Below are 26,754 nucleotides of genomic sequence, written 5' to 3'. Positions count from 1 at the left end.
TTGACTTGAGGCTCGTAATTTGATAACTTAGGTAGAGTGATCAAATTCTGAGAAATGAGTTGTCGCATCACTGTTTCAATGGGTTCCCCTAAGGGAGTGTATGTGCGTTTTTGTTTTTGTGGACGAGGTCTTGGTTCATCCTGAGATGTGATGCGACCTTGATTAGGAAGAACATTTGTGTTATTTTGAGGTGGAGGATTTTGTCCTGCAAACCGAACCACAGGTTGTGCATTTTGGACAGTCCGAGCATCCACAACTCCATCGTTGACGATATTCTTATTCTTGTTCCAGAAGTTCGGTTTATCGCTATTGAAGCGCGGGCGAGGACCATCTTTGGGTTCATTAAAGATTTTGATGAGTCCTTTTTTGATGAGTGCCCGTTCACACTTTATACCTTTGGTGATCATATCGTTAAAAGAATCTGTATCTTTGACATCCAGGTGAAATTCCATTTCTTCGTTTAAGTTGGAAATGAAAATTTCCACTAGTTCTCGTTCAGGTAACTGAAGAGAACGTCTGCTAGACATTTGGCGCCATCGTTGCAGGAATACTGAGAATAGTTCACCTGGTTTTTGTTTGGTGTTGCATAGATCAGCCATGGTGATGTCGCGTTCAATATTATAAGAGTAATGAGATAGGAACTTCTGGATGAGTTCCTCAAATGTTCTTATGCCACCTGGTAGTCGGGAAAACCATGATGTGGTTGTTCCTCCCAAGCTTTGGGGAAAAAGGCGCATTAAGTATGTGTCTTCATATGCAACTTCGAGACAAGCGGAATGAAATTCTCGGACATGATCGCGGGGATCTCCCTTTCCTCTATATTTTTCAAATTTTGGTGTTTCGAACCCGCGTGGAAAGGGTGGCATATAAAGATTCCTATCAAACGGATAGGGACAGATGTCGTTAAGTGAGAATTGATTGGTCTTAACACCACTATGAAGTTGTTGGGCGAGATTCTCGACTTGTTGCCGCAACATCTCCATTTCATTAGGAGGAGGAGGTGGTGGGTTACCTCGAGGGATGTTATATCTGATGTGATTTCTACCTCTTTCCTCCTCATGGTGACTTTGTCTTTCTGATGCTTGTCTTAATTGGGCAAGATCAAAGTCTGAGGGGAGTTTGGCTCCTTCTTGAGCGAGTCTTAAAAAGTGAGCATCCGCATTGCTCCTGAGAATTTCATCAAATAATCTGTTAAAGTGAGGGTTATGCTGAACCCTTTCGATTGTTGAAGGAGTGGGACTACTTGGGTTTTCATCATTTACATTTCCTCCAAGTGCTTCTTGAAATTCATTGAGGTTGTCCTCTTCTTCCTCAATTTCTATTTCTCGTTGCCTTGATCGCGATCGGGTTTGAGCCATTTTGTTTGCAAGTTTGTGTTGAAGTTGATTGAAGATTATGATGAGTTGTTCGATGAAAGATGGATGATTAGTGGATTGTAGATCTCTAACACTCTAAAGGTAAATGTAACCAGAATTCTTTCTTTGAATTGCTTGTTTGTTTTGATGAGTTTGGATGTGATAAGGTGTAGAGAAATCTGAGATGTGTTACAGATTTTGACTACCTAGTAATGAGAGGATTCACTCATGAACTAGTTTTAACCTGCGTAGATGTGTCTCTTAGGATGAGCTTATCCTAGATGTAGAAACAATCTAAAAAGTGATGTGATGTGTTTGATTCAAGCAATATCTAAAAGAGAACTTGGGACAAGAACCTCTTAATGTTTTGAGAGTTTTGGGATGAATTGATGATGGAATAATGATGTATGAATGAGATGATGGATGAAAATGTTTTCAACTTTCAATAAAAACTCTGTGTCACAAATGGGACAAACTCTGTTTCTTCTCTTTCAGGTGTTGGTGGCACTTCTCGAGCTGTGTTGTAGGTGATACAGATGTTTGGGAAGAAATTGGGATTAATCTTTCCTCCTTGATTTTTGTGATAACTCAGAGCTCTATATTGCATAAAAGCTCTGCGGTTCAATGATTCTGAATCAAACTCGTTTGTTTTACCTTGAAGGTATAGACGCATGCGATGTAGAAAGACTCTATGTGAGACAAAGATTTGTCTATTGAGATAGAAGAAGTTCCTCCTTTTGATCAAAGCCTTTGAGCTTAATGGTCTCCTTTTCAAGTTGATATTCTGATGACACTTCTTCTTTCGCAAGATGTGAAGAATGGTCACAAAATTTGTCTCTTTGTTGTTTGCACTTTGTTTTTGGTATTTTTGTTTGTTTTTGAGAAATGTTGGATGAATACTATGTTTTTGGGATTGATTTTCTGATTTTTCTTTGACAAGAAAACAAAGCAAGCACACAAACACAAGATTGTAGCCTCAAAGGCACAAATGATTATGGGTCTAGATCAACCCAATTCTTGGACTTGTTTTTGACCCTTCCTTTAGATGTATTTTAAGGTGTATTTCCAAAGCCTGAAGTCGGCTCAATTCGCACTAGGTCTGTAAAACGAACACACTTCAAACACTTTTTATCCCTAAGGTCAAATGGCCAGTTGTGATAAATTTAGCCCACATCTTGATATTTCTTCGACTTTGGTACTACATACCTTATGAATCCCGCCGTGGCAGGTAAGGATGTGATATACTAAGTCTTGCACGAGCATAACAAATAGATGATCCCTATGATGGGGGAGTCACCACTTTTATCAAGCCACAAGTGACTTTTCAAAAAGCTATGTTTCTACTCAAGGAAATATGTATGGTGAGTATCTTGGGAGCAAAACCATCTATGCTCTTGCACTAAATTATATCGCAAATATCCTCAATCAATAGAACGGGTGGGCTACTACTTAAAGGTGTTTAGTCATGTTCGATGTTTTTGGACATAAGTTCATTCTGCAGTGACTCACTTAAGAGCCTTGTAACTGGTGGTGGGGCCCATTTGTCCTTTCGGCCAGTTACACTGTAGGAACAGCTATACCCAAGGCTACAGCTTTCGCTCACACCTGATTTCTATAGCGGCTCGAAGGATTTACCGCTCAAGGTCGTTCCCAAGAGTGATGTGTCTCTTGGCAGGCCTCTCTTAAAAAGATAAAATTTTGAGTGTTACTAACACTTTTCTCTTGCACCTAGGACCACGAAAGCCAAGGGAGAGGATAGTGTGTGTTAGAAGTAGGACCACTCGACCAACTCTTTGCACAAGTGTGCCAAGCACGAAAAACACTTGTTCTTTTTAATCTATCATTGCAATGTGATCTAACTATTTGGAGATGTTGCTCCAACAATCATGGTGTTCTTTTTAATTTTCAAAGGCAATTGTTTGAGTAAACTAGAATTTGAAAATCCTGGTCAACTTAATGAAAAACACGTTTGCATGAAGTAAAATTGCTTTGAAAATGAGACAAGTTGATTGTGAATTTTATTTGCACCAAAAATGGAAGTGTGGATTGTGAGTTTTATCTTGATGCAAGAAATAAAATTTGCCTTGTTGATTTTAAGCACCAAAACGAAGTTTGTTTTCTAACTTGCAAAAAAAATAAAGTTGTTTTTGTATAAGTTTGTGGTTCTTTTTACCTTTGAACAATGAAATTCTTTTTAATAGCCCCAAACAAATGTGTGATTCTTTTTCAAAAGCCCAAATTTGAAATGTGAAGTTAATTTTAAACCAAAATAAAAAGTGAATTCATTTTTAAAACCAACTTCAAAAACAAGTTAGTAAAAAAATATAAATCTACTCTTTAATCTAATTTAAATCTGCACAAAAGAGAAAAATAGTTAGTAAAATCCGCCTATTTGGTGGGCTTCTACAAGCCTAAATTTTTATTTTTATTTTTATTTTTTTGGTTTTTTTTTTTTTTTTTTTTGGTTACAAAGTGATTTGTACAACGTTTTGTTACAATAGCGCTAGTCTGCGTTTGAACAGAGGCACTATTTAACACAAACGTATTAAAAGAAAGGGAAAGACAGAGAAGGGAAAAGCACTGAAACAGGGGGAATAGCGCCAAAATAATGCCAAACGCACCAAAACAGTGTCAAAATCGCAACCTGTGTGACATTTTCAACATTCAAACATGTTATTGGTTAAAAAAAAAAATGATCTTTTTGGTGTTTGGATTCACGTCGGGTTCACCAAATGATGCTCTGCAAAAAGGATTAGAAAATCTGTTTGATGGCAACACACACAAGAGCACAAGAAACAAACGTTAGTGTTAGCAACAAAAGATTATCCTAAACAGGCATATCAAGAGAGATATTAAGCATGAAATAGAAAGCATATAAACATAAAATGAAATAGCTAATCAAGATGCTCATAGTTGCTCCTCCCTTGTTCCTCTCCTCTCCAAGTCCCAAACGAGTGTAGCTCTCAACTTTTAGCACTAGCCATGGATGCCATATGGAGATTCAAGATGGTTGAATATGATAAGAAAATACTATGCAAGAGTAGATAGTGATGCTATGAAAAAGCTCTATGCTAATGCCAGTATAACAACAATACTCTAAAATGCTTCTCCTTTTGCTTGAGGAGAAGGGTTCTATTTATAGAAGAAATAGGGAAATGAAGGGTTAAGATTGAGCAATCTTAACAAGGGTTAGGATTGAAAGTTGGGGATCCATGTGCACAATTGGCACCAATAAAATGGTGACAAGTTTCAACATAGGATTGGGTTGAGAGAAGAGGTTGGAGGCATTAAAGGCCTGAGAAGACCTCATGGTTATCTAGAAGGCAAGGGTCAAGTCTAAATTAAGATTACCCACTGGATTAATAGTTAATCCAAGGATAAACCTTTGTGCAAATGTTTAAGAGATAATCATGGTCAAAGCATTAATGGCCTGATGAGACCTTTGGGTTGGGTAGAGGTTGAGTCAAAACAAATGTTTTAACCATGTGGGAGGGTTTGAGGTAACCATTAATGGTTATTGGAGACTTTGGGGATTAAGTGGTTGAAGGTTGAAAGCCTTCAATGGTTATCAAAGACTTTGAGCCATTTAGTGGTTGAAGGTTGGAAGCTTTCAAAGGTTATCCAAGACTTTGAGGGTTAATTTGTTGAACACACAAAGCATTAATTGCTTTTCAAAGACTTTGGAGTCTTTGAGAAGTGACTCCAATTTGCTTAGGAATGTGACAATATTTAGGGGATGGATTAGGCTAATTAGGAAGGGTTTAGAAGAATCTAGAAGGGGTTTAGGCATACAAGTGGATTTTGTAGGAAAATGCAAGTGGGAGAAATTTTGGTATTTTCAATTAAAATAAAATCATTTATTTCAATTAAATGGTGTAATTTGCATTTGGATAAATATTCAAATAAATATTAATTTATTTAAATGAGAAAAATGAAGATAAAGCATTAAAATGCTTGAAGACTTTGAGGGAAACCATTAAAGGCTTGAAGACTTTAAGGAAAACCATTAAAGTCTTAAGAAGACTATAGAAGGAAGCCATCAAGTTTGAAGACTTTAAAGCCATCAAGTTTGAATACTTTAAGGGAAACCATTAAAGGTTTCAAGTGGGTGAGGATAAATAGGATTTTAAATAAATAATTTATTTAAAATAGTTGTGCAACTTGCTTTTGTAGGAAAATACAAGTGGGTGGAGGATAAAGGTGATTTAAATAAATAATTTATTTAAAATAATTGTGCAACTTGTATTTGTAGGAAAATGCAAGTGGGTGGAGGATAAAGGTGATTTAAATAAATTATTTATTTAAAATAATTGTGCAACTTGTATTTGTAGGAAAATGCAAGTGGGTGGAGGATAAAGGTGATTTAAATAAATGATTTATTTATTTAAATGTGAGAGGTGGGATTTTGGAGGATTTAAATAAATATTAATTTATTTAAATGTGAGAGAAGATTTAATTAAATAAATATGATTTATTTATTTAATTAATGGTCTGAATTTGGTTAAGTGAATTAAATCAAATAAATTGAATAATTTATTTAATTAATAGGAGAATAGGGTTAAGATGAATTAATTAAATATTAATTTAATTAATTATTAATTGATGGTTAAATAATCAAATAAATACTAAGTATTCATTTAATTAAGTGGACAGATTTATGTGACTACACTATGCTCAATTCCTCAATTAACTGCCAACAGGATTAAATGAATTCACACCATAATATAAGACTCCTGTTCAGTCATGGGTCCGCTGGTCTTCACGCTAATACTCAGCAAGCAATGATGGCATATATAAAATATTTAATGAGCCCGAACTTTAGAAATAATAGCTCCTCTGTCAAACCAAGGGTTGCATCAATATGTGTTGTATTAATCATGCCACGGCTATGCTCAACTATCACTTCATAGCGATTTCAAACTTTAGGGAGAATACCTTTCCGCAAACATTATAGAGTCCACAGTTTCAACCAAGGTATGACTATAATAATAATCGCTGGCTGAAGATTCTATTATACCCAATGGCACCCACAAATACCATACCAATACAACATTTAGAATAATAATCAGCTCCTTATGATAATATTTGCCAATACTAATGAAGCCGTGACCGATGCATGATATACTCACCGTAAGATCAGAAACTAAACTGTTTGATTCCCTGGCAAAACTTCTGTATTTATTCTGAAACAATTACCAAATTTGTCTCCAAAGGAGACTTCACAAATTTGCATGGATGTGGACTCCATCATGAATCCACTCCTCAGGAAGAGCCAGATTTTGACCTGCTTATAAAGCCCTACAGGAAGTATCTAGAAGATAGGCCGACTTGGAGAAATATATTTAATAAAGTGACATAATAATATTTTATTATGTTATTGTTACTAAATAAATTAATATTAAGTCATCATTTAGATATTTTATTTATTTTTGACAACTTAATAAAATCAATTTAATTAATTGTCACTTTAAAAATCACGAACATTAAAAATTCTCTATGATGATAGATAGAGAATATGGAGCAACACCATGGACAAGAAACTTTTGTGATTGCTGATTACTTTGCTCAATATTTATAACATGTTCAATCCTCTTAAAACTTGTTGACTTCATCAAATCATAAATTATTTGGAGGCCAAACAAGGTATAAACTATACCATAGGGTACATATAGATTTGGATATACTATTTTGGAGGAAATATAAATGTTGATGCACTAGTTAACTGGCTAAGCCTCATTTGACTATATTACAAATTTAGCCAGCTTTCTGATCAATAAAAGATCAGATTTGCCCTTATGTGGGTTTTTCTTTTCTATAAAAATAAATTGAATAACTATTGCACTACCCTTGAGGGTGACATTACATTTGTAGATACTTATAATGGTTTTATAGGCCTTGAAAGGAATCTATTACCTTCTTAGAAATTATGATGATTAGTATATCTAACTTTCGAAACTTCATTAAGGTCGTGTATTAAACTTCATTAAGGTCATGTATTATTTAGTAAAGAATGTATTGATAAATTTCATACTTTGACTTCTGACTGAATATCCAAGAAATAGAGCGAAATCTCATTTTGAAGTATAGGTGAGGCTTGAGTTGAGATAATATGTCAAGACCAATGCTGACTTTCTCTGTATCATTTCTTTAGGAGAAGTTGAGAGATCATACATCAAGACCACTGTGGAGTTTCTCCATATCTCTTCTTTAGGAGAAGCCAGCTCACTCTTGCTGGAGTTTTCACCCATTAAGGGTGTGTTTCTCCAATGTAATTTTGTGTTACTGTTATGTCCCCTAATTGGGTATACCCTAAGTTTGCCCTAATTTCTTAATTTCCTAGTGGATAAGTGGATTTAGGACATATCTTTCACCCAATCGAAACCCTGCAGCAGATTTGAAACTTCTTACAACAATAATCTCAGAAATCAGATTTGTGAAATCATAATTGAACGGTAATCAGATTAGCAGAAAAGAGTTCAGATTAGTGAATTCACAGCAGGATTATTAAGAATTAATTTATACTGATTTAGATCATGATCAGTAACAAAACTTGTGATTCATCCATTAAATACTCTAAATGTCTTGGAGGCTCAACCGTAGGAAAGCATAGGGGAAAGTGACCTCGATGGGGTGTCTCAGACCCTCTACCCAGGGCCCAAGAGTGGATATACCATCCCTCTTGGCGTCATGTGGCCCATGCCATCTAGATGAGGTGGCCTAGCCAGTGAGGTGCCCCCTTTCCGTTATTCCCTCATCTTGCCAACCTTCTCCTTCCCTTTGATGATTGGTCCCCTGTACTTATGCATCATGATAGGAGAGAGAGGTTGCAACAGGGTGCCCTGAAAAACCATCTCCTCTAGGCCCAAGGGCAGTACCCACCGTACCCCCTTGGCCTCATGGGACCATCTGATCCCTCATAGAGGTGGCATACCATAGAGGAATGCCTCATCACTGTACCCCTCTTGCAGACTCTTTTCCTTCTATCGCAGCATGGAAAACACTTAGAATGCATGGCGATATATATAAGTTACATGAAGTAACTGCAGAATATAATGGTCTGATTTACATTTGCTATGTTATATATATAGTCATGTCAACAATATGTAAATAATCATAAAGATGCTGAAGTAGTTATGCAGACAGTGATGTGCAGAAACATATATATATATATATATATATATATAATATTGTTATAGCACTTAGGGTTTTGCACAGAATGACCATACCACACAACTGTAGTTGGATGGATTGCCTGAGATTATGTCTTAAGATATATCAGATCCTCTATGCCATCGTTGACTTCATATACTCCCCTTTACAAATCTGCTGATAACATATTTATGTGTCTGCTGCTTATACTCGAATTCTGCATTTTAGGATGGCATCCCATATCCTCCTTTCTGCCCTTTTGTCTGCTCTAAAATGGAATCCCCTTCCACTCTCCTTCTCAAATGAAACCTTCTTCCCCTTATAACTTCTAATGTGAGGGAGAGTCACACCCCTTCATCATGCCTTCCCTTTGCAAGGGCGACAACCTTTCACAGTTACCACCCCTTCGAAAGGTCCTGACCTTTCATCAATTTTGTCCTTAAAAGTCACTTCCTTATTTTCTACCCATTCCTTTCTTCTTCCATTAATCCTTTCTTAATCACCATGCTTCATTATTTCTTCCTTTTCACCGTATCCCCCCTTCTTCATATTAATTGCTTACTCTTTTTATACCCTAATATCTCATTGAGGAGGCACATCTCTTTGGAAAGAGATATCCCTTTGAAAGGTCATGTCCCCTCATTGCTGTCTTACTATTTAACTCAGATCTGCACTTCTGATTGTAGGTTAAAATTGTTGTTTCAAATGAAGTTATCTTCTGCCTTTTATACCTCATGTTTGAGGAGGTCACAACTTTTCATTTCACGCCTTTTCACCATTCAGTAAAGTTAACTAATTTTTAATTATTTTAATTTTATTCTTTTTTGTGTTAATTTTATTTTTATTTTTATTCTTTTAATTTTATTATTAATATTTATTCTTAAATCCTTTTTCAAAATGGGGACATTACAATTACATTAACTGCCTTGTTTCCATACCATTTTAGAGATTTCCAGCATTTCTGTAAGTTGCTAGTTCAATAGACTAAGTGAGTGTATAATGTTATAACATAGAGATTGCATCTTGTTATGGAGAATTTTGGTGTGCTGGTATGCGAGATTTGTAGATGAAGAACTATTAGAGTACTGTTCTCATTAGTTTACAGTTCACTACTAATGCCTTAATCCTAACTACCATGCAAATGTCTATCTTAGTTTCTGAGAAATGTGGCATGCATTAATGGAATCCTTGGTTACATAGTAGCATTAGAGGTATGTTATTTTTAACTTGGCAGTCTTATCTTTTTGACATTTAATATCTGAGGCAAATCCCAAGAATCTTGTTATAAATATAGGTCTGAATAGATATTGCATACTAGAAATGGTTTCTACAGTTTAAGATTGAAAAACAACAATGAAATAATGTATCGGAGAAATAGAAGGATCTTTTGAGAGAGCATTTGGAAGTCCCAATCAATACCTGATGTAGCATACTTTGTCTAATTACCAAAGCTATGTCTTATCTTTATTGACATGTAATATCTATGAAGCAATCAAAGAATGTTATAAATATAGGTCTAGGTGGATATTGTATATTGGTATGATCGGTAATCTTTTCACTCATTAGTGCCAAACAGTTATAGATTGAAAAACAACATTGGAATAATGTACTAGAGAAGTAGAAGGGCCTTTTGAGTGAGCATTTTAAATTCCCAAGCAATACCACATGGAGGATACTTTTCATGTAATCACCTCTTCCTATTACCTCTCCAAACCACTATTTATACTTGATAATAAAGAGACCCAATGGAAAATTGAAGAACTCATGGAAGAAGGGCATATCAGGTCGAACCCTTCACCTTGTGGCCGTCCCATTATGCTCATGCTAAAGAAGGATGGCATGTGGGGGTTGTGCATTAGCGATCAAGCTCCCAATAAGATCAGTGTGTAGAGTTGCCCCATTGGGCTCATGCCAAAGAAGGATGGCTTGTGGGGGTTGTGAATTAGCGATTGAGCACCCAATAAGATCAATGTGAAGAGTTGCTATCTTCTTCCAACGGTTGAGGAGCTATTGGACAACACTGCGATCCAAATTTTTTCTTAAAGATTGATATCAAATTATGGTATTACCAAAATTCTTGTTTTAACCCATAGATATTTGAAGACAAATTTCAAAGCCATGAAAAGTTCCTTTGAATGGTTGGCTATGTATGCCCTTTAGCTTGATCAATGCTTTAACAACTAAGTTATTGGGTGCTCCTCGTTAAGGTCTCGGTCTTGTACACATCTGGGTGGGGTATTGTCTAGTGATACGATTGCATCGCTATCATAAATGGCATCGTTGTTGCTCCTAGGCGCTTGTAATTTCCCCTATAAGAACGCTACTAGTTTCCCAATAGTTACATACATCATTTAACATCATTATGTCTTAAATTAGGTTATTGAGATTAGAAGTATAAATAATGCAATAAATAACTAATTAAATTTAGGGTTCATCCTCACTTCTTCCCTAACCCTAACAAAAGATAGTGGAATTACTGTGCTAGGGTGTTTGGAAATAGTCTACGAGCGGGCACTAAGGTTTTTTTAGGAAGATATGTTTATGCCCATCTTAGGACTTTCCCTCGAGGCTTCAAAAATATATGTCCTTACCCATCTTGGGATTTACCCATCTAGTGACCGAATTACTCTGCCTTTCCCTACACAAACCAACCTATCCTATTGCAGGCAACAGCGAATGATTAAAGTATAGGCCATTAATATAATAGTCTTTCATGTACTATGAAATTAAGTATGACTGTCATACATATTGCAGTCTATATTAATATTATTATTAAATTCATCATAAGAATATTACTATATATTAAGCATACATATTAAGCACATCCCCATGCATACCACCACAAACAAGGATGTAACTTAATAACAGTTCTGATCTGATCTGATCCATGGTGCCGTTAGACGATGTTTTTGATTGCTTTCCTTTATATCTCTTAATGTGAGGGAGAGTTCACACCTCTTCATCATGTATGCCCTTTGGCAAGAGACACACCCTTTGAAAGAGTGCAACTCTTCATTATTTCTGCCATTTGAAAGGGACACAACGTTTCACAATCAGATCTGCACTTCTGATTCCCAAATTATCTGCCCTTCAAATGAGTTCTCTTCTCCCTTTTATACCTCATGTGGGGGAGTCACAACTTATCATTTGGGAATCCATGGTGCCGTTAGACGATGTTTTTGATTGCTTTCCTTTATATCTCTTAATGTGAGGGAGAGTTCACACCTCTTCATCATGTATGCCCTTTGGCAAGAGACACACCCTTTGAAAGAGTGCAACTCTTCATTATTTCTGCCATTTGAAAGGGACACAACGTTTCACAATCAGATCTGCACTTCTGATTCCCAAATTATCTGCCCTTCAAATGAGTTCTCTTCTCCCTTTTATACCTCATGTGGGGGAGTCGCAACTTATCATTTCGTGCCTTTTGACCATTCATTAACTTTAATCAAATTTTAATTATATTCTTTTATATTTTAATTTAATTTAATTTTTATGCTTGTGTTTTAATTTTATTATTATTATTTGTTACTAAATTATATTTCAAAGCGGGGACATTACAGCGCTCCTATGACCTCTAGACGCATAATTTAAAAAAATGCCAAAATGAAAATACTTTTTATTTTTTAAATATTTAAACATAAAATCAAAACTTAAAAAGTGTCTCCAACTCTAAAATGTGCCCACTGTTGAAAATGTTAGCTAGTTCAGATACTTGATTAATCGAATTTTAATGTTGTCAAATGACAATTAAAATTCATATGTATTACCTCAATTAATTTGTTATTGGGCTGGACCCAAATGTAACGTGGGAAGCAATTAATTATGTTATTGGGCTGGGCCCAAATGTAACGTGGAAAGGCAATTCAATGACTATTGGGCTGGACCCAAATATCTAACGTGAGAAATGTATAATGATAATACAACATTAATTAATTATCATGTAAGCCGACTTGAGGATGTTTAGTGCCAAAAGGGTGATATATAAACCACTTCAAGATGAAGTCATTCTCATACAATCATTCTTAGCAAAAGCAATCTGCTCTCCTACATTAGCGAACTCTTCTTCACTTGTGCGAATTCAGTCAAGGATATTGTTAGGCAAAGTTGTCAAGATCTTCAGCAATTCTGCTCCAGCCTATCTTAGACATCTGCTGATCTCCTCTTTTGGTCATCTGCTGTTGATTAGGGCTGCATCCTTCATTACCTTGCCATCTTGCTGTTTGAACAGCGATCTGAGATAAGTTTGCTATATTGTAATTGCCTACAATCGAGATAATACATATCATATTAAGGCTGGGTTTTTCACCTCCAAGAGGGAGGTTTTCCCAAAGTATTGGTGTCTTGTGTCTTGTGTCTTGTGTCTTGTGTCTTGTGTTTTATTACTGTTATTGTTTATTCAGTTTGATTATATTCTAATAGCTAAAATTTACATCTGATTGCTTAAAATTAACATGGTATCAGAGCTTTAGGTTCATTCAAATAATCAGATTATTAGTTGCCCTTCACTTTCAGTTTGCTGTTTTAGTTTTGCGTTTTGGAAGATGGTTACATGTCTGAAAGTAGAGGATAGACTTGAAGGTGCACTCAATTTTACATCATGGAAGGTTCGTGTCCTCCTTGCTCTTGAAGAATTAGAGCTGTTACAGTTTGTGGAAGATATGAATCTGATTGGACCTTCGGATCCGGAAGAGCTAAAGCAATTCAAGAATGCTCTCAAAGCAAAGAAGTTCCTTATTGATTCTGTAAATGATCATCTTGTTCCAGTCATCTCCAAATTGAAGATAGCTCGAGAGATGTTTAAACATCTAGAAGGGATATATGAGATCAACAACATCAGCCGGACACTTACATTGAGGTAACAACTTCTTCAAGTCAAAATGTGCAAAGGAGAATCAGTCATGCCCTTCTTCATGAAGATTTCAGAATTGACGGACCAACTCAGCGCCATTGGAAGCGAGGTTGTGGACAAGGATATTGTCATGATTGCTTTGAATGGTCCTCCTGATTCTTGGGATCCCTTCATTCAAAGCATAAGTGGAAGAGCTGAATTCCCTTCCTTCGATCACCTTCGGTCAGATTGCATTCAAGAGGAGTCACGCCTTGCTGCCAGAGAAATGCATAAAGGCTCTCGTGGAGGAGATCAACATGTGCTTGCATCTCAACATGTTAGAAGAAAGGGAGGCCATTGGAATAAGAACAACCTCAAAAGAGAAGAAGAAGAACCTCAAAAGAGATAGAGACTTCAGACCTCCTGCTTTCAATTCAAAGAAGAAGCCAAGGGATCTTTCACGTGTCCGTTGCTTCAGATGCGACAAGTTTGGACATTATGCCAAAGAATGTCAGAATCCGCCCATGCAAGGGGAGGCCAACCTGAATGAAGTTGCAAACTCAGAGGATAATGAAGACTATCTCTTCATTTTTGCCTTGTCCAGCAATGTGCCAACTGATAGTAACACTTGGTTGATAGACAATGGTGCATCTAGACACATCAGAGGATATCGAGAGCATCTCTCAGACTTGATGGAGAAAGAGTCCAACCTTCATGTGCTAATTGGTGATGATGCTCAGTATTCGGTAAGAGGCTTTGGTAGCACTTCTTTAAATTTAGAATTTGGTATGTCCTTGCATCTTAGTGATATTTTATTTGTCCCTGGAATTAAGAAGAATTTAATTTCTATTTCTGCCCTAGAAGATAAAGGTTATCAAGTAGCATTTTCTGAGGGTAAAGTACTTACATGGCCTAAGAAATCTAGAATTAAATCTGCTCGTGTTATTGGAAATAGATATGACAGTTTGTATAAGCTTTCAGCTAACCCCATTCGAGCACTCATTCATGAAGCCCCCGATTCTTGCGAACTATGGCATAAAAGGCTCGGCCATCTTCACTATCAGGCACTTCTTTCACTTGAAAAGATGGTTAAAGGTATGCCTAAACTTAATCAATCTCATGATGATGCTTGCAAAGGTTGTGCATTAGGTAAGAACACTAAAAGTCCATTTCACAAAAATGAAAGTAGAGCTAAAGAAAAATTAGCACTTGTTCATTCTGATCTATGTGGACCCATGTTTGTTCTTTCACCTAGCAGATTTCTATACTATGTTACATTTATAGATGATTTTTCTAGAAAGACTTGGATTTTCTTTCTAAAATCTAAAGAATCTGATGAAGTGTTAAGTAGGTTTAAAGAATTGAAAGCTCTAGCTGAAAATATGTCTGGTAATAGGATTAAAGTGTTAAGATCTGACAATGGAGGTGAATGCATCTCAAGTAGCTTTAATGACTTTTGTGTAGAAACAGGAATTAAGAGGGAGTTCTGCGTTCCATACAATCCTCAGCAAAATGGTGTAGCTAAACGAAAGGATAGAACCATTGTTGAAGCTGCCAAAGCTATGATTCACGATCAGGACCTGCAGACCGTCTTATGGGCTGAAGCATCCAAGACTGCTGTGTACATTTACAATAGATGTCCTCACCATGTCCTCGAGAACATAACTCCCGAGGAAGCTTTCACAGGAGTCAAACCAGATATCAACCACCTAAGGATCTTTGGAATTCCTGTCTATGTTCATGTGCCAAAGGAAAAGAGGACTAAGTTCGAGCCTTCCGGGAAGAAGGGTATCCTTGTTGGATATATTGAATCTTCCAAGGCATTTCGCATCTACATTCCTGGTCAAAGGTACATTGAGGTAAGTAGGGATGTCACCTTTGAAGAAAATATTGCTTTCAAGAAATCTAAAGGTTCTATTATTGATAATGATAAGGAAGTTAATGATAATCAAGATATGGATATTGATACTAACCCTGAGATTCAGAGGGAGCCTATTGAGCCTCCTGAACCTATTGAGCATGATGATCCTCTTGAGCCTCTGGTTCCAACTGATGGACCTAGAGATATTGTAGTTAGCAAGAAAAGACCACTTTGGGTGAGAAGCACAATTCAAGATGCAGAAAAGTTTGCAGCTCCTAGTGGCACTTTCAGAGAAAGTAAGAGACTTCAAAAACTCTCTAACTATGTTGCAATGATGTGCAACATCATTGAGGCTGAACCATCTAGCACAGAAGAAGCTATGAACCGGCAAGCTTGGAAGTTAGCTATGGACGAAGAGTATCAATCTATCATCAAGAATGATGTTCGAGATGTTGTGCCTAGACCTAAAGGTAAGTCTGTTGTTTCTTCCAAATGGTTGTTTAAAATTAAACATGCTGCTGATGGTAGTATAGAGAAATATAAAGCTAGATTTGTAGCTCGTGGTTTTTCTCAAAAGGAAGGCATAGATTATGAAGAAACATTTGCTCCTGTTGCTAGATATACTTCTATTAAAACTATTATAGCTATTGCTGCAGCCAAAGGTTGGAAATTACATCAAATGGATGTAAAGACTGCCTTCCTTAATGGTGTTATTGAGGAAAAAGTCTATGTTGAACAACCTAAAGGTTATGAGATTCATAATAGAGAGACTTGTGTGTAGATTGAAGAAAGCTCTCTACGGCCTCAAGCAAGTCCCTAGAGCTTGGTATGAAAGAATTGATAAGTACTTAGTCAGTTTAGGATTTTATAAGAATGATGCTGACCCTAACATTTACTTTAAAATATTTAGTGGTGAAATGCTAATTCTAGTTCTATATGTTTATGATTTATTTCTAACTGGTGAAGATAGTCTCATAATTAGGTGTAAGCAAGAATTAGCTACTGAATTTGAAATGAAGGATCTAGGTCTAATGCATTACTTTCTAGGGTTAGAAGTGTGGCAAAGACCTAATGAAATTATTCTAAGTCAAGGTAAATATACTATTGATATATTGAAAAGATTTGGTATGATGGATTGTAAACCTATGTCTACTCCTATGGAAACTAACTTGAAGAAGTTGAGTATTTCTGTAGCTAACTTTGATTTTGCAGATCCTTAAGAGTACAGGCAGTTGATTAGATCCTTGATGTATTTAGTCAACACTAGACCAAATATTTGCTATGCAATGAGTTCACTTAGCCAATTCATGAACCAGCCAAAGCATGTTCACTTGGTGGCAGCAAAACACATCCCAAGATACTTGCGTGGAACAATTGGCTATGGGCTGAAGTAACCAATCAACTCAACAATCAATTTGGAAGGCTACTCTGATTCTGATTGGGCTGGAAGTGTTACCGATAGGAAAAACACTTCAGGAATTTGTTTCAGCTTGGGTTCCACTATGATCTCTTGTGCCAGTAGGAAACAGTCCTCAGTTGCATTAAGTACTGCAGACGCTGAATACATTGTTCAAGTGTGGCAACTAGAGAAGTAGTTTGGCTTTGCAAGCTTCTTGCTGGGTTGTTTGGACAACCTTGGGAATCCACTATTATTTATTGTGATAATCAGAGTTGTATTAAAATGTCTAATAATCCCGTGTTTCATGACAGGTCAAAACATGTGGAAACTCATTATCACTATATTCGTGATATGGCACAAAGAGGTGCCATTCCGCTGAAATATATCAGCACTGATGAATAGTTTTATGATGTTCTCACCAAGCCTCTAGTTTGGGTGAAGTTTGAGTACTTCAGAGAGAAGCTTGGAATGGTGGAGAACACAACATTGATTGAGAGGGAGTCTCAATCAATGTGATGCAATTCTGTTTGTGTCTTCGGAGTCACCCTCTGCGGGCAATGCAAGGCGACAACGTGTCCTTCTCTGGGAGAAGGCTGAGGTGTAAGACCTCTTCCACCCTCTGCGGGCAATGCAAGGTGGATGCATCCTCTGCGTGCAATGCAAGATGGACATCATGAAATGAGTTCATGATATTTATGTGTTTGTATTTCAGACATACTCTATAGGGCTTATACATTCATCCTTGCGGGCAATGCAAGATGAAAGTCATGAATGGATCATGACATATGGCAGATATCCTCCCTAGATAAGAGGGAGTGTTGAAAATGTTAGCTAGTTCGGATACCTGATTAATCGAATTTTAATGTTGTCAAATGACAATTAAAATTCATATGTATTACCTCAATTAATTTGTTATTGGGCTGGACCCAAATGTAATGTGGGAAGCAATTAATTATGTTATTGGGCTGGGCCCAAATGTAACGTGGAAAGGCAATTCAATGACTATTGGGCTGGACCCAAATATCTAATGTGAGAAATGTATAATGATAATACAACATTAATTAATTATCATGTAAGCCGACTTGAGGATGTTTAGCGCCAAAAGGGTGATATATAAACCACTTCAAGATGAAGTCATTCTCATACAATCATTCTTAGCAAAAACAATCTGCTCTCCTACATTAGCGAACTCTTCTTCACTTGTGCGAATTCAGTCAAGGATATTGTTAGGCGAAGTTGTCAAGATCTTCAACACTTCTGCTCCAGCCTATCGTAGACATTTGCTGATCTCCTCTTTTGGTCATTTGCTATTGATTAGGGCTGCATCCTTCATTACCTCGCCATCTTGCTGTTTGAACAGCGATTTGAGATAAGTTTGCTATGTTGTAATTGCCTACAATTGAGATAATACATATCATATTTAAGGCTGGGTTTTTCACCTCCAAGAGGGAGGTTTTCCCAGGGTATTGGTGTCTAGTGTTTTATTACTGTTACTGTTTATTCACAGTGATTATAATCCAATAGCTTAAATTTACATCTGATTGCTTAAAATTAACACCCACTATATTTGTTGTTTGACAAAAACAAACAAAAACAAACATATTTTCATACAAACTCATTCTTGTTTTGCTATTTTTGCATTTTGGAAGACTGATTGTATTTTCAAAGGAGAAGGATTTAAAAGTGCTAGAGGGAAGTATGTAGCTTGCACAAAGGAGATATCTATTGATCGAAGGCAAGTAGTTTTAACTCATTCTTCTAGGTTTTTTAACAAAATTTTCGAGTGTTTTTAAAGAGTTAAATAAAAAAGTTCAATTTTTTTCCCAAAATATGTTTTGGGATTTGTTTTGAATATTTATTGGTTTATACATATTGTAGGGTAGCATTTTTTATTTATTTAAAATTTTGTAATTTCTTATAACAACATTCTATTTGGAATGACCTCTAGTTCAAGTTTAGTGGGACTTTAAGGAAATAAACAACTTAAATATGTACACAAGAATCTCCTCTATGGAAATACGTTACAATGCTTGAACAACTTCTAAGAGGTGGGGCTTTTATTTGGAGTTGTAATCAATTGGGAGTCCAATTTAAAAGTTTATATGGTCGAGTGGAAGCTCACTTATGTGCTATAGGTGCATGTGGAATTAGAATATGTGAAGGGCAAAACAAGAAGGGGTTGTCAAAAGAACAAACTATGACACTTCTTAGAGAACGGGAGGTTGATGCTATGAGTGAAAGAGAAAGTTAAAATATCATCCTTTAGTAGAAAAAACATCATCGAAGCCACCTACAGATTCTCCTTAAATAATAGCCTCGTAAAATCCTTTCTTGGAGATGCTCTCTATACAAGAAGATCCCTCGTCTTCCACAAAAGAGGCCCATTGGTCAAGGCATTTCAAAATGAAATAAGAGACATTGCAGATGAAAAATTGCATGTGGCATCTATTCCAATGGTCTTTCTTTCAACTTGGTGAGATCACCATATTGACAGGAAATGGTGGCTACAATCGATAATGCACTTTTAAGTTACGTGGGTCTTGGGTATGAAAAGGTGTGCGCCAAGTTATTGAAAAAAGTTTTGTTTTGTAGTGTCATCACTCAAACCAATTAGGGATTCATGGATTGAAAAAGGAGCCTTCATTGTTTTTGATGGATGGAAATATTGCAAAAATCAACCTCATTGTTTTTGATGGATGGAGATATTGGAAAATTCAACCATTAATAAACGTTAATGCAGCGTTTGATAATGTTGTCCTAGTCATTATGTACAATGTGACAAATTGTAGGGCAATAGGTGCTTGGTTGAGGCATTTTTTGGACACCATGTACTGATACTCCCTTAACTTGGTGATGCAAGCAATTGGCGCTCAAATAGAGTGTGTGGAAGCTATATATACATTGAGGATGAGGGGATCCAAATGTTTGTGACAAACCATCGTATGCCACAAGGCATCTTCAAGAATTTCTCGAATTTGGAGTTGTTGAAGGTAAATTTAATCTATTTTAAATTTAATTACTTACATTTTGATGTTATTAACTAATTCTTTTACTGTTGAGACTCGATTTGCATCACACACAATTGTTTTGAGACGACTTGTGCAAGTGTGAGAGGCATTGGATGGTATGACCCTAATATCATATATTCCTAAATATGAAAAGGATAAGCGCTTGTGGCATGCTTAACCTTAACATTAGTTTTAATTAGTACCTTAAACACTCTTAATTAGGATGAAGGGGTATGTCCCTACATAGTTAAGCATATAAATAAGGAGACGTTTCTTACAAACCATCATATCATCAAATATTGAATTCATATATTATTATTTGATTATTGCATTATTTTTTATTTTTGCATTGATTTCCAAGAAATATCATAACATTGGACACTATGGTCATTGACCACCAATATAGTATTTGAAAGAAGTCAAATTCAGAGAAGACCCAAAAGGTCGAGTCATTGATCTTAGATGATGATTGGTGGGTTCATGTGGACTGTGTCTCGAGTTTCACTGAGCCTATCATTAGTATGATTTTACTGATATACATCGGCCATGCTTGGGGGAAATTAATGATAGAAAAAATAATTAAATAAAGGTTATAATAACACAGAAGGAGAATGACACCAAAGAAACATTTTTGTGAAGTGTGGAAATAATCATTTATCATCGATGGAACAAAATGAACAGACCATTACATCTCCTTGCTTATGCATTATCTCCCAAATATTATAGCCTAGAGGTACGTTTTTTGTGAGGGAGAATTGCACCATATAAAGATAGTGAAGTTTCTAATGGGTACAATTGGGCATTCCAAAGAATATTCTTAGATCTTGAAGTGGTGGATAATGTTAGGAAAGCGTTTGGCAAGTTTATCTCAGGATGAGATCATAGTATTTGTGGTCTTTAAGACCAATACAGTGAAGATGCTTGTAATGATGCCTCCATGAGCAAGATTGTTTGTTTCTGCAGTCCCTTGCAATCAAAATTTTATCACAAAATAAGCATTTTTTATTTTTAACTTGTGTTGGTTTTCTCTCCAAACTCAATAGGTTGCAACTAAGGCAAGTTCTTTGGTTGAAGAGGATTGGAATACATTATCCTTTATCCACAAAGTGAAGTGTAACTGGTTGGCTGCAAAAAAATCAGAAGACTTGGTTTATATCCATTCCAACTTGTGTCTCCTATTACATAAGGAAGATGACTACAAGGAAAGGGCAATGAAGAATTAGGATATAGCCCCCGAGTGTACCAACTTGGATGCATCTATTGTAGAGCTTGCTAGAGTCAATGTAGATAATCACAAGGCTCTTAACTCATGATGTACCTAGTGGGAGTGGCACTCCATTTGCTTGTGGTTCAAATGGTATTGAACCAAGCGAGGACCTTGATCTAGATGCTTTTGATGAAATTTGAAGACCAAGATACAAATTTTTGATTGTATTATTTTCAAATTTTTGAATGATGTTGAACATATCTGATATATGACATAGTATTGAAATTTTGAACTATCAATTGATAATTATGTTTATCGCTGATTCGCTAATAACTATCATTAATCAATGATGAAGTATCATGCTATCAAAGATTCGAATATCATTATTTACTCTAATATCATTAGTCAATAGTGAAGTATCATACTATCAAAGATTCAAATATCATTATTTACTATTTGCAATTCAAAAACGCTCATGTGGATATTGAATGGTATGCTATGGCCATTCACTACTTCATTTTTTGTTTATCTTGATGACAGTTCCTATTTATTTAACAAGATGTTGAAGGGACATCTACATCACACTTGACAACTGCTCAACACTTGGTGGCACACAAGTTGTATATAAACATAGAAAAATTATCATTTGTTGTGCATGAGATATAATGTTTTTGGTATATTGTTGACGTACATGGAGTACTTGTGGATTTGGCTAATTTCCACATCATTCAGGAAAGACCAAAGACCCTCAGAAATTTTTAATTTCTTGGGGTTTGTAATTTTCTATTGGAACTATGTGCTTTTTTTTCTGATATAACCTGGTCATTGAATGAAGTTACGAAGGTGGCCTCAAAATTTTCAGCTAGTCAATCAGTAATAAGACATTAAAGAATTGAATACACACTTTGTACAGTATATCCTTCATTCATTCAAGAGGTTCATGCCATTGTCTAGGCATGTAAGCATTGCAAACACTAGATACTTGGAAAGGATACCAAATTTACATGGATCTCAAATCATTGTAATTCTTGCAGACAAGTGTCATAAAAAGCAGTCTTCATATCTTAATAGCTGTACTTGAACATCATGTATGAGAAGGGAAATGCCAACCTTGTAGATTGTTTGAGCAGATTCTTTGTCCAAGTTCTCATCTTTGTGCTTGATATATGCTGATTGATATTAGATTAACTTTCACTTAGATTGTATAAATTAGATTCAAACTTTACAGATATCTATGAGATATTACACATGGTAATTCAATTCCAAATAATTGTATCATTTGGGATGGTTGTGTTTGGCATGAAGCAGAATGCCAGAAGTTGACATTGGAGGCTTTTTTTAACAAGGTTGAAGGTCATTTTGGAGTGTAAGAGACTTCTTGCCTTGAGTAAGTATTTCTTTTGACCACAGCTTTTGTTAAATGTTGCCAAAATATGCTAGATTCTTCCTTGTACTATAGCCAAGCTGGCGGCCAAAAAGCACTAATCTATGCTCCTTTGTTGATGCTCAACAAACCTTGGTAGTTGCGTTCCATGGATTTGTTTTTTGTTCATGTGCTCTCAATCATTGTCATGATTGTGTTTATTTATTAGTGGATAGATTTTTAAAGATGGCAGTTTTCTTATCTCATAAAAAGTTTATCTTAGCTCTAGAAACAACTGAATTGCTCTTTTAATATGTATGAGTTCACTTCGGGTTACCATCGACAGAGAAGATTTTTGAGTGGACACACCAAGTGCGCAAAGTATATTGCATTCCATCCTTGGACTGATGGACAAACAAAAGTGGTCTATAAGATGATCATGTATCTTCTCAATATGTAAAACTTTACAAATCATTGAACTTGGGTTAAAACTCTTCATTCCATTCAATACAACTATAATAGAGCTCTTCACAGTTCTAGTCAACATAACCCCTTAATGTTTTCTTTGGTAACCATTGGCACCTATTGATGGAGCTTATTCTACGCTGCCATCTACAATGATTCCTCCATTATAAAGTAACTTGATAAAGCTGTGAAATTTGTTGAGCACAGAGAGCAATAATTGCAAAGTACTATGAAGAAATTGAATGCTAAGCACAAGTAGTGCCGTGATCGTCATCGGGCATTGCATATCTTCAAAGTTGATTACAAAATATGACAAGTAGTGTCACGATCAATCAGCATTGCACATTACATGCCTTCATAGTTGATAACAGAATATGGCTTCGTCTGTAGAAGGAAAGGCCCACAGGTTGGTACCAGAGGGTCTGTTTTCTAATGTATAGCCAATATTTTATCAGTAAGAAGGTTGGAGACAATGTCTTTGAGCCCAATCTTCTAGCTTAGCTTGGTCTATATCTAGTCTTGAATGCAGAACTCGTGCCAGTACTGTTCACCTTTGTTGGGCAGACGTGATGATGAAGAAGAAATTCAATTAGTGGAGATCAATCTTGATACTAACAAACATAAGTGAATCGGGTCAAGTCAAATGCACATGGAACAAAGAGAAATGGTTGTCAAAAAGTTAAGTTTGCCAACATCATTCACATTTTTTTAACAACTTGCTTATCAAAGAGAGATGACTGATCTAGGATGATTTGTTAATTTGACAATCTTACAGTACAATGGCAGTGCTAACCTCACAGTACAATTGCAGTGCTTGGTGCCACGTGCTGTCTTCTCCATTAGTTTCAGGACCTTCCCAAGCACTCATGGTCAAAGCACAAAGTTTATGTTAGCCTTATTCTGTTTTAACTATTTTGTAGAATTTCCAGAAAATGGAAGTATAGACTCTAGAGCATACAAAACGCCAGTAGGTGGGTGGTTGCGTTTCTTATAAATGTTGTCATGTCTCTTTGTCTTCCATACTAATATATTAATGCATCATAGCTATTTTTGAATGAGGATGAAATGCAGCATACATGTGACCACTTGAATATTTAAAAATAGAACTTGTCTTATAGAACTTTCCATTACGGTTTACCATGGTATCCTATTGTTATTAATCATTCTTTTCTAAGCGCTTTGATTGTTGTTATTTGCACTGTCATTCTTCCATTTGCTTTTGTTCATAACATAATTGAATCTGTTTCGAGGGTTTTTACCACATGGGATCCCTTGGGCCACAAACCAGGTTGGGAAATTCTTCATGTTAGTTGTTTCTGTATTGGTTTGAGTTTGTACATTTATTGGTTGTATGCACATCCACATTCAGCTGTTATGTGGATGATATAACATTTTGTAGGGAAGATGATACTTTCTTCAATATTAAGGATGGGAATGCCACTTAAAGATGCCTATCAGATTACACAAAAATCCTTGGTTGATGAAATGGAAAAATAAGCAGGAAGCCGAGTGTGGGTGACAGGTCCATGATTAACTTCATTTTAAGACATTTAGAGTTTGGCAATGTCTGGGAGTGCTAGGTCAATCATCCAACCATGAGTTGACTAACATGTCTGCCACAATCTGCACATTCAACTCTTCTAAAGATCTTTTAATGTCTCTAATCAGGCTGAAAACAAGGACATTTTACCACGGTATGGTAAAATAGCTGATTATTGAGATGAGATAAAACCTTTGAACCGTTCTTCCAAACTACATTGAATTGTTAGGATTATACTTCATTAGTTCATAGCAATAGACAAGCCCTTGGAAATATAAGCTTCAGAGGAGACAAGATAGGCGGGAGGAAGTGGTGCAGAGGGGATTCTGATATTTAGTGAAGAGGCTGCAAGTGACAGGGTTGTGATTAACTTCATCTTGAAACATTTATTATAGATAAGTAGCTGATTAGTTAAGAGAGGAACCTTGCAACCGATCTTACAAAATACGTTGAATAATAAATTGTACTTTATAAGTTTATAGCAATAAACAAACCCTGGAAGTACAAAGCTCAGAGGAGACAAGATAGGCACAAGGAAGTGGTGCAGATAGGATTCTTATGTTTAGCGAAGAGACTGCAGCTACAAGATCAATGTTGGCAAAAACCAGTGTATATTTTATATGGGAAGAGTGTACATGGACGAAAGACTAAACTATTAACTTTAAGGGACCTTAGATAATCGCCTATTTTATGGAACAGACTTCCTTGCGAAAGTTTTTGTGGGAGTTAATGGATAGTTAATTGATTAAGGGCTTGGTTACTAATTAGTGGGTATTGTAGTAGTGTAAATTTTTATTTCTTAACTTTATTAGTATTTGTGATGTAGGTTGCTGTACTATTTTAATTATTTGAATATTGAAACTGAAAATGTATGCTAGATCCATCTAAAAGATGCTGAGAGATAGGTGCGTCATGGTTAATTTCTGCATCTTTTAGATGGATGTATTTAAGATATCTATGCTAATGTTATTTCTTTCTTAATATATTTCAAACTGATATATACACTTGATGAGGCACAAGTAATCTGATTATTGTCTTGTTTTGCAGAGCACTATTTGTAAGTGTGCCACATCAAAAATCTGCTTCGTTGTGAACTGTCTTGAATGGTTTTAATCAAAGGCAAACATGATGCCTGTGCACTGGTAGCGAGGATGCATAGCTCTGAAATTCTCATGATTTTGACAATTTTTCCTAAATATTTTCATCCACTCTTCCTTGCCCATTTGGGTACCATCCAGCCCGTGGATGCGCAATCTTTAAAGCTAGAAACATCACCTGCCTATGCAAGGCAGTGATTGAGAATTCAAAATGCTCCGGCCTACAGAAGTCTGTACATTACATTGCCTTCATATACATGTCATTTGTTATTGCCCAAGTATAGCTGAATCTTCACGTTGGCACCTAAGGAATTTGCTTTGTTGTAATTGTAATCCATGGTGGTTGCTGTGACCCGATCTTTCCATTTTACAGAGTCTTCTCTTCTTGGTATTTTCAGTTCACTTTCCCTGGTCTCAGCAGGACCTCGCTTAGTGGAGAGGATGTTGTTAAATGGGTGGACATTGAAAACTTTGATCCAGACTATGATCCATGTGAATTTCTGTATTACAAATTTATCTTGGAGAAGATTCATCGTTAAGTACTTGGTTAGCATGAATTCGTCATCCACTGTGCAATATAGAAGCTTTATAGGTGCAACATTCTGTGTAAAAGATTATTCATGAAAATTGGAAGCTCATTGTACTATACGTGATAGTAGTTATGCACTGTGCCATGCGCTAGCCATTAGGCCAAGCCTTTTTGGTAAGGCTTATGCAAATAATGTATCATTCTCGAGGCTTTCTATTCTGTCAGCAAGAAGAGTTTTTCATCTCATCTAAAAAATGGCTTTCATATCCCGATTGGAGGCAGTAAATGGTATTTTTGAACTCTTCCAGGAGACAACTTTCCTGTGTTGATAAGACTTAAAAGGCTGTGAGATGATAATTCTAGCAAAGCTGTATGATGAAGTCGGGAGCAACAAGATAAGAAGTCTAGATGTTCTGATTTTTGTAATGCTAATCTGTAAGTCCTCTTTCATGGCATGTGGATTATGTATTATAAAATTTTCACATCCTTGATCGAATCATGAAGTGACTAATGAATTTTTTTTGTCATTGTTTATGATTTCCAATTCTCTGAAAACTAGTTCTTTGGCTTGTCTAACTCAACGGGATCATAAAAATAATCAAGGTTTAACTTTTGTCATTGTTTATAACATCAGTAATTCTTCAAAAAATAGTGCCGTAGGTAGCGTATGAAAGTTCAATAACTAAAAGAGTCCGGGATTCTAATTAAGGTTTCGTATGTTTAACAAATTTTAGTTTATAGATGCAGTAGATTCTTTACGTAACTGTATTGGTTTTCCTTGAAACTTTTTTATGAGCTGATTGAAAGATTATTTAATATAGTTTTGGTAGCAAGTCCTATTCTATTTTTAACGAGTTCCGTTTTCCTTTAGCTAAATAAGTAGATATACCCAATGTAGCATGCAATATCTACTTTTAGATTTATGTGAATTGTCCGACTTTTATGAGTGC

The 26,754-nt window shown here is 36.0% G+C and overlaps 1 protein-coding gene across 2 annotated transcripts in view; it reads left to right on the top strand.

Annotated features, from left to right (window-relative positions):
- LOC131052332 (trihelix transcription factor ENAP2) overlaps positions 1–26,331 on the top strand; it is a 43,175-nt gene extending 16,844 nt beyond the window's left edge. The window contains exons 2-3 of one of the 2 annotated variants that reach the window (XM_057986970.2): positions 22,119–22,197; positions 25,226–26,331. In XM_057986970.2, coding sequence (XP_057842953.1) covers positions 22,119–22,180 — 62 coding nt within the window. In that variant the 3' untranslated portion in view covers positions 22,181–22,197; positions 25,226–26,331. The remainder of the gene's footprint in view (positions 1–22,118; positions 22,198–25,225) is intronic. The other variant, XM_057986971.2, reaches the window with a different exon arrangement.
- Positions 26,332–26,754: the final 423 nt, after the last annotated feature.

Source organism: Cryptomeria japonica, chromosome 2 (genome assembly GCF_030272615.1).
Source record: "Cryptomeria japonica chromosome 2, Sugi_1.0, whole genome shotgun sequence".
NCBI classification, from domain to species: Eukaryota; Viridiplantae; Streptophyta; class Pinopsida; order Cupressales; family Cupressaceae; genus Cryptomeria; species Cryptomeria japonica.
Note: the sequence above shows the minus strand (reverse complement) of the source record. Positions and strands in the feature narration are given on the sequence as shown.